The sequence below is a fragment of the Hipposideros armiger genome, unplaced genomic scaffold (genome assembly GCF_001890085.2).
Source record: "Hipposideros armiger isolate ML-2016 unplaced genomic scaffold, ASM189008v1 scaffold_26, whole genome shotgun sequence".
In the NCBI taxonomy this organism is placed as follows: domain Eukaryota; kingdom Metazoa; phylum Chordata; class Mammalia; order Chiroptera; family Hipposideridae; genus Hipposideros; species Hipposideros armiger.
Window position 1 is genome coordinate 5,106,512 of NW_017731376.1, and position 10,970 is coordinate 5,117,481.

At 34.5% G+C, this 10,970-nt stretch overlaps 1 protein-coding gene across 4 annotated transcripts in view; it reads right to left on the minus strand.

Annotated features, from left to right (window-relative positions):
• Nucleotides 1-1,267: 1,267 nt before the first annotated feature.
• KLHL5 (kelch like family member 5) overlaps nt 1,268-10,970 on the minus strand; it is a 71,318-nt gene continuing 61,615 nt past the window's right edge. For all 4 annotated transcript variants that reach the window (XM_019636009.1, XM_019636008.1, XM_019636010.1 and 1 more), the window contains 3 exons: nt 8,009-8,221; nt 6,278-6,449; nt 1,268-2,401 (listed from right to left, as the gene is read on the minus strand). In XM_019636009.1, coding sequence (XP_019491554.1) covers nt 2,345-2,401; nt 6,278-6,449; nt 8,009-8,221 — 442 coding nt within the window. In that variant the 3' untranslated portion in view covers nt 1,268-2,344. The remainder of the gene's footprint in view (nt 2,402-6,277; nt 6,450-8,008; nt 8,222-10,970) is intronic.

Here is a 10,970-nt window from a genome sequence, read left to right on the forward strand (position 1 = left end):
TAAATGTTCCCCTCATAAAATGAATCCTCTCTTTTTCTAACTAGAAGCAGGAATGATAACTGTGGACTCTTGAGCCAGACTGCCTATATGAGAATCCCTGCTCTGCCACTTACTTGCTATATATAATCTTAGGGTTAACCTCTCTGTGCTTCAGTTTCCTCCTCTGTAAAAAGAATAACAATAATAGAACCTACCTCATAAGGTTGCTGTGAAGATTAAGTGTATTCATGTATGCAAAACCTTGGTTCCTAGTTCATAATAAGCATTCAATAATCATTAGAAAATATTATTTTTCATAAGGTGATCATTAATTGGGGTTAAAGACTAGTTAGACATCTCAATGGAGAGACTAACAGTAAAAGTCAAGGCAGCAATGTTGGATGATGGATACAAGAAAGAGCCGTATTTTCCTCTAGATTTATAAGACCCCAGACAAGGAGAAGAATAAGTGTTTCTTGTCATTAGAAAAGAAATGGTTCTCTTTACTAGCATCCAAGAAAGTGGGTTCTATTGACTATAAAACTGCATTAGAGAGGCCCTCTAGAGGGTTAAAAATCAAAGGAACTGTTCTAATGAACCCCATAAAGGAAGGAAGGTCCTCAAAGTGTAGAATCAGTTCCTTTAACATGAGTCTGACTCCACTGGACATAGGGAATGATGAGTGTTCAAAGGAATGATCATAAATATAAGTACTTCCTCTCAAATCACAGGTCTAAGCCTCCACCAGAAAAGGTGGTGTACTGAACGTTTCTGCTTTAAAAATTTTTTGTTCTTACACATTTTTCCTCTTCTCCCCCCCCCCTAAATATATAATATACCCCAGCTGATCTCTCTTTGTCAGGAATGTAATTTAATTCATACCCATAATATAATGAATATATTAAATATTAATTTGTCACTATAACTATTATTTTCTTAGCTGCCACACCAGCAAAATAACTACAGGATTTGTTTTGGGAATAGAAATACTCAGTTTTTTTGGTTTCCAAAGTAGAAACAATGTGGAAACATTTCATGAGCATTCAAAATTAGCTCAAAAAAAAAAAAAAAAAGGTTTGTTTCAGTTTTTAAAGAAAGCAACTAAAATAAAGGCTACCCTGATATAAAATGTGAAAATACGCTAACCACAACATTGTATTTGAAAATATGGGCATTTAGTTTATACTTATTTTATACTAAGATATAAATTAATGACTTCTACCTTAAAGGATTTATCATAAAATGTTACTGCCCAGGGTATTTTTGCAAACAATAAACAATTCACTGAGACTATTAACATTCACATATGTAATTAGAGTTTACAAATGTACAAAAATTGGGGTAATAAACACTTTAAGCTTATTTTTCAAACATACAATAAGCCCATTCCCCCCAAAATTGTTTGATTACAAAGAAGTACAAATGTTTACTAACTGTGGCAAACCGTAAGAAACAAGGCAGGGAGGCAAACACAGATTTGAGAACATAAGAATATCCAACCAGTTTTGTCAGTATTAAAAGACAAAATCAAAGTATCTTTTATAAAAGACAACAAATTCATAAAATTAAATACTAGGTGAAAACATTATAGGGTATATAACATTTATTTTCTTGACATAAATTTGCATATCTTAAATTTAATGCAAAACATCAAGTTTCAATTCCAATTTAAGAATATCATAATGTAGTTTTTGGAGAATCTAGATATAACTAGATATAATAAGATGGTTATTAAATAGACCCCAAAGGTTATATCAAGTTCTTATGTGGTCATTATTGTTTTAACTCAATATTTTTCTGTGTTCATTAGACTGACCTCATTTTAGAAATAAAATCCACAACCAAAGCACAGATAATAACAGCTATTTCTGAAGAAACTAAATAACATAGTCTTTAGTATGTCATTAAAAGAGTGGTGTGGTTAAAGAAACAAGCAAACAAATGAAAAGAAATTACTGCAACTCATGTATAATAAAGTTACAAAGCAAAATGTTAGAAGTTTTCTCTGGTATATTTGTACTGTAATAAAGGAAATGTGAGTAAAATGTGCTTGATTATTAAAAAATGAAATTCCCAATTAACACTGGGCTGTGTTTACGAGCAGTGTGTTTGTTCTCATATTTTAGATCAAGAACGTGTGCTCATAACCTACCAGCTGGAGTGAGATATACTAAGAAATGAAAGTGTATAATCTTGGTTTGTCCTCCCTTGTTTTAACATCTTCACTTCGTGATCAGGCACTCTGTGCCCAGGAATGTGGCATTGCAAATGTACTTAAAATGTATCTGCTGACAGTAGAATAAATGTACTATTAATAAATTCATAAAAGAAGAGGATATCTTCATTTAGAAAACAGAGCACTAAATTATAATTTTACAGTCACAACGCAAGCCCCAGCTCTTCCTAGGCACAGTGGAGCAACCTAAAAAGAAACAAAAAAACATGTATGTTAGGTTTGCAGGAAAAAATGTTGACGATACCAGGCCAGTTAGTGAAATATTGAAGTAGTCCGTACTTGTTGGCAAACAGCCCCCCAAAACCCTGGGGCCCCAGGCCTACCGCTGGCCTAATGCCTTCCTCAAAACCCTCCTCCTAATGTCAAACTTTCATAGACTAAATTGTTTTGGGCTTATCACATGATTATGTATTATTCACTTCTCTTTAAAAGTAATTTTTTTTCTCTTTTATTAATTGAGATATAATTGACATATAACCTTATATAAGTTGCAGATGTACAACATAATGATTCATTATTTGTATAGTTTGTGAAAAAAAGGTGTTTTCTTTTATAGCTCAGGAATTGTTCTATAGGAAACATGATGTTGTGGGCAAAATGGTGTAGAATGTGGATGTGAGGAAATACTGAATACTTAAAAGCAATTTGGTGACCGATATGGAGAACATGTCAAGCATTATCTAGAGAGGCCCTGTAAGAGAAGTGTTCTCTCAGAGAGAGTGCACAAAATACACCGCATGCCTGGGACCTCCTTACCCCAGAGGAACCGGAAACTTCACATTTCTTGACTGCCTTCTCTGTGCATGGCTGAAAAGTCTAAACCCATTCTACTACTTCTTAGCGGGTAATTAATAAATACCATCCATTCAACTCCCTCATAGTGAAAACAAACCTGGTAACTAAACTCTATGACAGTGAAATAGAAGTGTGGGGTGCTAGGTCAAGGAATATAATCTTATTATGGATAAGGAACAGCCCTTAAGTCTTGCACTTATTGTCCTTTTTTTTTTTTAACTTACCCTAGACACTGAGCAATTCATTGTGGAAATAAAAGCATGGAAAGAATAGTTTTTAAAGGACTACTTCGAGCACAGTAAGACTCTATGCATTTGACCTAAGAGAAATTAAACATCAGCATTTGGGAAGGGGTGACTAATACAAAGTACTAAGAAAGTTTGCTTTGTACTTATATATGTGGGAGTATGTCGTAAAGTGTTTCTGTCAAACAGATGATATAAAAATGACTTCCAAATCAGCTTGACACCTCCACCCCCAGACCAATGAGTGGATTTTTAGAATATATAGCAGACTTCAATTGTAAGAGAATTCTCAGTTGTCCTCAATTTGAATCAGAGGTTTTGATCACTGTTATATCTCATTGAACAAATAATCTATTAAAAATCATATCTACTTAACAATATTCTAGGAGTGACCTCTTAGTCATTTAAATCAAAGCATCTGTTTATAATTAGCAGCTTTTCTCAAAACACCCAAGACACTAAGTCTCTACATTGTGAACAGTCGATGTTGTCATGACAACCAGCTAGAAGGTTTAGCTTATAGAATGTATTAAATACAATTCAGTTGCCTCCTGCTTTGGGTCAAGGCTGGTGGTGGGGTGGGTGGTGGCTTAAGAATCTGTAATCTCATTTCATTCCCTGGATAAATGTCCTTGTCCATTTGTTGGATCACCGAATGGAAAACATTTATTTTTCAGATACTATGATTATAAGTTCACATTTAAGTGCTTTATAATAGTAATAGAGGTGGCATGCACACAAAATAACTATGTGGTCGTAGATAATTAATTGGGACACATAGTGATTCAGCATAAAGTATTAATTATCTGTAATAACGAGTCTCAAATACTGGGCAATAGATTTCCCTTCTAACTGGCCTAAGGGCTTAAGTCAAATACATCTCAGAGCAAGAGATTCTTCTACCTCTTTCTGGGCTCCTTGGTTATCATTCACAATTACTTCTGCCACGGTGGAGGCTGATGGGAAGCAATCACATAATTTCTAATGAAACCCGTCCTGTAGCTTTAACTCAAGCCCTCCAATTATCCTTTCTTCCCTCTACCAAGAGATCTCACTTTAGTCACTTACTTAAGAAACAAGATCAAGGTCATTCAATCTAAGTCCCTTTTTCTCTCTCTCTCTTAAAAACTCTATCTTTCTACATTCATTTTCACATCTTTGCCTCCAGCCTGGGATTCGCTCTACTCTCTTGATTTCATCTCTATTTTGAAGAAGACCCTTGGCTCCAATTTTAACTCCACCATTTATCTGCCATGTGACCTTGGGTCAGCTCTTTAACCTCCATCTGTCTCAGATTCCTCATCCGACATAGTGAGGAAATCACAGTACTAACCCAATAGGGCTGTTGGGAGGATTAAATAAGTTCTTTAAAGTGCTTAGAACAGAGGCTGGTACATAAAATATGCTCAATAAACATTCTCTTTCTATCATCCTTGTTTAAAATTTCATGCCCCTCAAGCTTCCTCATTTACTTTTATTCTTCTCTTTACTTTTTATACCGTGTGGTGGCTTCTGCTTCTATCACATTCTCAAAGGTCCCTACAACTCATGAATGACAAATCATCTCCATTCTTCCTTACACTGTTGAAACCCTGTCTTCTCTCTTTAAAGGCTCTATTCCATTACCTTCTTAGACACTCTCTGATCATTCGTTTGCTGTTTGCTTCAGAAGTGCAGTGAAGTGTACTTCACAATCCAACCCAGTAAGTGTATAAAGAAAATAATAAACAGGACTTGGTAATATCTCTTGAATCCATCTATATATTTAACTCCTCGAGCCTTACAAGTACAACTGATACAATCTTCTAAATGTCCTCAACTGCTGCCATGTGAACTTTGTATTACTGTATCACTCCCTGGGTTAAAAGTCGCCACTGGATTCTCATTACCAATCTCTTTAGCTTGACCTTCACAGACCTCCATCCTGACTGCAGCCTTCCTCTCCAATATGAACTCCCACTCTTCTCAAGCATCGATCCTTATAACCAGACACACTTCCTCAATATAGCCTGTATATTTCTGCTTCAGTAACATTTCTTTCATCTTTTCTCACACAATTTCCCCTTTCTTTTTACCATTTTGAATTGGATCAATTCATTAACGCTCAGCTTAAATCCAGCTTCCTTCTCACTGAAGCTCTCTTAACAACCATTTTCTTTTTCCTCTGATTTTCTATACCACTCACTGCTTCTACCCTGGGACATTTCATATCAACCGCTCCACATTACAGGTTCTCCCCTTACACATACAGATCTTAACTACCTAAATAGTTAAGTCCTATGACAGTGGGAATTCTCATAAGTTTTGCTTTCTTAACATTACTTACCATTGCTTCTTATAAGAAAACCTTGGCTGAATTAAACTTTTGAGTGTCTTTTATGTCCCAGATACTGAACTGGGACACAAAATCCCTGATTCTATTTTTGGTGATGATGAAAAGAAAGCTCTCAAAAAATCATTCTTAGAAGTACTAGGTCCTCCCAGAAATAGACACAGTTGGAACTCTTTCTGTTAAGTTTGCCAGGTCAAATGTCTTACTTGTTAATATAATTTAGGATTGCCATCTTTATTAGGTTATGAACAGACATTTGATCTGTTCCCAAATATCAGTGGCTTCAGTACTGAAAAATCATTGTTCATGTATGGGTAAGTGGTTCAAATTTTTCTGACTACGTCTTTGTTTTTCATTATTCACAATTTCGCCTTCCTTTTTATAACCCTCCTGTGTTCCTATCAGCTCTATCAATGCTAGAACACCTCATCAATTTCCAGCAAGCAAATGGTGGCAGACCAACTAACAATAATTTGTTGAGTAGTATTAAGTTATACTTCAAAGGTAATTTTGGATTTTCATTATGTTATAAAATTAAACAGTCTCTCGTTTTCTTATATTAAGAGATGAATTTATCATGGGAAAGCTATATATTTCGATGTTGAAAAAGACTGACAGGATTTGTTTTATTAAAATAATTATTTTAATAAAAACAGGGTAAGTGTAATAATAAAAAATGAAATGCCATACCTGGGTCCACTCATTTGTCTGGGGGTCATAAGCCTCCACTGTATTAAGGTAAGTCTGTCCATCATACCCTCCAACGGCATATAATTTATCACCAAGTAAACAGACCCCCACTGCATCTCTGCTGATGCTCATAGATGCCACTGCAGTCCACATATCTGTTTTGGGGTCATATCTGAAAGAAAATTTTATAACTAGAGCTGTTAATGTTCTCACAATAATCTATGGAAAAATAGTTCTATCCTTTAAGCCTATCTCGTCTTATTATCTGCTATAAGAAGCACATTTGAACATATTTTAAAGAACAATATCCGTATTTTCTTGAAAACTTTTAACTTACAATATTATAGATTCATTTATACGAATTAAACTATTCAAAAGAGCAAATGTAAATACTGAAAACAGCTTTACGGTTTTGGATTGCCTATTGAAAATTTGAGGAAATCAATATGTGAAGATCTATGTAAGATGCCTTATAGTCTCAATCATGGTGGCTGTCCATTTTTGGAATTTCTTGTTCCTTTCATGATGTATGTTAACTAAAACTGCCTAAAACTGTCTATCTAAAAGCAGATACATCATGTTAAGATGACCTATTTTGCTTCTAATACCTCTTATATCAATGAACAACTTTTCACTGGGTGCAGTACTACAGTGAGCCTGCAGTAATTTATGGGATAAAGTGTATAAAGACTTCCATATTCCTTTCCTGGATTATAACATATAACAAGCATAGTCTTAATTATTTTCTACCCAATACAGGTGAAACACAGATGTAACATTCCTGCTTTCTCAAAAAACACCAGTCAACTCTGCTTATTATTTCACAGAAAGCACTCATTGTCATCAGCAAATCTTCATTTTACTGTTTATTCTTCTTCTAGTTGTTTATAATTTATTAAATGACTCTGTGTCTCTCCCTTCTCCCCCTCTCTCATTAACTTCCCATTGCTCTTTAAAATCCAAAATCCTTAATAAGGCCTGAAGACTACATGACCTGCCCTTACCTCCATCCATTCTCCCCTCCTTCCTCCATCACTTTGTTCTCTAGCTACAGTGGCTGCCTTTCGGTTTTCTGAATAAATCACATTCCTTTCACTTTGGGGTGTCCATACACGCTCCTATTAACTCTACCTCCTAAATCATTCAATTTTTCCATTCCTTGAACTAGATTAAACACAACAGGTGGGAGCCTGAACTACTGTCCAAATCTTCCACTGATGCCAAGTTCTTTACCTGGCACCAACTGTTCCATGAGGCCAGTTTGGATGACTTGTTGAAGCTTCTAAGCCTTATTAGCCTTTTGTTTTCTTTTGTATTATTTCTTTTCTATCAAAATGTGTTAGAAATGTCCTCCTGCTCCTTTTCACTTCTTACTTATCCTCCAGCCCCTAATTCATTCTCTCTAAAATTCACTTTTTTTTTTCCTATTAGGTAGTGTCCAGTACAAAATAGGCACACAATAAATTTGTCATATGATTCAATTGATAAATTATACAATCAATTCTAAGGTAAAGTTTAAGTAGGCAGACAATGATGAGAGAAGAATCTGAGGAGGCTGTTAGGAGACAGATGAGAGATGGCCACAGCAGACAACCCAATGTTTACAAAGCTCCTCAAGAACCACCTTGCATGTAGCTGATGCTCAATAAATAATTATGAATTTATTTGGAAGTGTCAGGGGCTTATATTTGTTTGCTTTTTATCCCTAGTTTTCCTGTCTCAGGAAATTACCTTTCTACACAGTCTGAGAGTCTGGAAGTCAAGTTGGATGCAGGAGCGTCATGTCCCCCAATAGCATACAGCAATCCATTCCAGGTGGTTACTCCGACACCCCCTCTCCTTTTGGACATTTGTGCACAGAGTGTCCATTTATTAGTATGAGGATCAAAACATTCTACTGACTTGAGACAAGAACTTCCATCACGACCACCGACTGCATAAAGTCTATAAAAAGAACAAACAGAATGATAAATAAGAAATAGTGCTCTTATTATGCTTAAGACAAGGAGGTATTCTTACAGTATTTCTTTGAATTTAAGGTGCCATCGATTTTAAGACACACTGTCAATTTAAGTGCCATTACAAAGATGATATGCTACAATTATAAGACATATGGTGTGTGTCATATGTACATATACATCTAATATCACTGCGTATACATTAAAAAGAAAAGTTCACATGAAACACTGACAACTGTTTCACAGCTGGCATCTGTTTGACATCTGTTCGACAAGTCACCCTTGATTGTAAGATGCACTGAATTTTTAGAGATGTTACAGTGTGTCTTAGAATAGAGAAGATATGGTATATAAATATAACATGACTTATTTCTTAAATAAGATAGGACTTCGTTTAAAAGAAAAGAAACAAGCCTTCTCTGAGCACCTACCACAGGCTAGGCACTTTACCTGTACTAATTTAATCATCACAATGATGCTATGAGAAACCATTTGTGGTTCCATTGTGTAATGATTAGCACTCTGGACTCTGAGAAATCATTTGTATCTCTGTTTCACAGCTGAAAACACTGGGGCTCACAGAGATTAAGAGATTTGAATGGGGTCACCCCCTAAGAAGCAGAACCTGGACACATAGTTACATTAATGAGCAGTTGTACAGTCAATAATCTTCTGGGATATACTTATAATAATGAAATAGGAGAATAAAAGGATAGCTGGAAACAATGGTATATACATTAACATTTATTATATATTATGTATAAACAGTAATCCTTCATTAATTTAAATTATTGCAGCAAAGGATACTGCAAGTTATCTAAAATAAATATGATACATTAATGGCCTAAATGCTGCCTAGTAGATCAATTTTAATTCATTATCAATCAATATACTACACTAATTTGAGTCTTTTACTCTAAATAGATGTAAAATATTTTAAATATTTGAACATTTAAATATTTTTATTAAGCACAAAATCTTCTTGCATTTACTATTTTTTTGGGAAACTCTTCATAGGTATTTTTCTATTAGTTTTGTTAAAAGAGTAATAAATTCAGTTCATTGCTTATACAAAAGGTCACACATTTTTAATTTATAGATGCCTTAATTAATATTTAACTATCATTTTATTCTCAAGAAATAACATGTTAGCTGCACCAAATTCCTGCCCATTAAAGCTTGAAGTATTTGTATTTGGTAATATATATATTTTAAAGACAGATTTCATAATTTTAATTCATCATTTAAAGTACACTATGCCACTCAAACTGGTTCTTAAATAAGATGACCATATTTTAAACAGCAACATAAGGTTGTAGCAATATCTTGTTCTAAACTTAAACTATATTAATAATATGGAAATTGGAAATTTTAATCTGTTAACATTTTTCATCTGTTAAAAACTACTTTTCTGTGTTACTATACTTAATATTAACTGTCCTAATCTTTAAACAATACTTGACAGAATAATTATCTAAATATTGATCACAGAATATTAGAAGGCATCAACTAGAAAATATCAGTAATTAAAAATATATGTACACACACACACACACACACACACACACACACACACACACACACACACACACTACAATGCTTCAAGGAATCCTGCTCTCCTCACAATGAATTCATGGGTCTTCACTGTGAAAAGTGGGATAATACAGTGATTAAGAGCATGAAATCTAGAGCCAGACTCTCTGGGTTTGAATCCTGGTTCCGACATTTATCACTCGTTGTGACTATGGACAAGTTATTTAAGCTCCACCTGCCTGAATTTCATCATCCATAAAATCTAGAAGCCCTGCCTCATAGGATTATTAATGATCAAATTTAAACTACTTTGAACAGGACCTTACACATGGTATAAAGGTTTAAGGGGCAAAATTAATTCTGTCTCTATTTGCATTCTTTTAGAAAATGGCATTTTTAGGAGATGTTAAATATACAAACAACATTTATGCTGCACTAATATTAAGGGCTAAAATGTATTGGTAACACTTTCTGAAAATCGTTATCTCAAGCAGTGGTCTTTAAACTGTATTCTAAAATAGGATTCTGTGCAAGACTTGAGGGAGTCCCCAAAAATGGTTCATTTCAAATTCAAATTTTAAAAAGTAGTTTTAATTTTCAAAGATATCACCTGGCTCAATTAAGTACCATGCAAGATTCAGAACTCATCTTTCTTCCCCATGACAGTATCCATTACAATAAAAAGAGAAATAGTATGTCAAATTGAGACAGTATTATACTATGTTTTTAAATGTAAGATTTAGGTCTTCCCTAACTTTTAAAATTATGATCAAGAATGCAAACGATTGGTAGATATTATTTAAGATTAAACTTAAAAAAAAATTTTCTCCTACTTGCAAACTACTTGAACAATTTAACTGAAGTTTCCTGAGATGCCAATTAAATTGCTCTAGTAGTTAAAGTAACTGTTACCATTTTGAGCTTCTTAATTGTGAATCAGGGTTTTCCTCATGCTGGAGAACTGATACAAAACATAGAAATGATCTGGGTGTTCTTTAAAACAGACTTATTCTTCTACATTGATTTTTTTTTAAATTGGGGAATTGGGGGGATGGGAACAGTGCTGGGGAATTGGGGAAAGGGGAACAGACAAGTTGATGTCGTTTTTTGTTCTTCAATCTAGTTGTGGAGGATGTTGCTTCACTGGCCCAAGTTGGCACCATCATTGCGCTCTTCTCTGGCGAGGCAGATCAGTCGCCGGC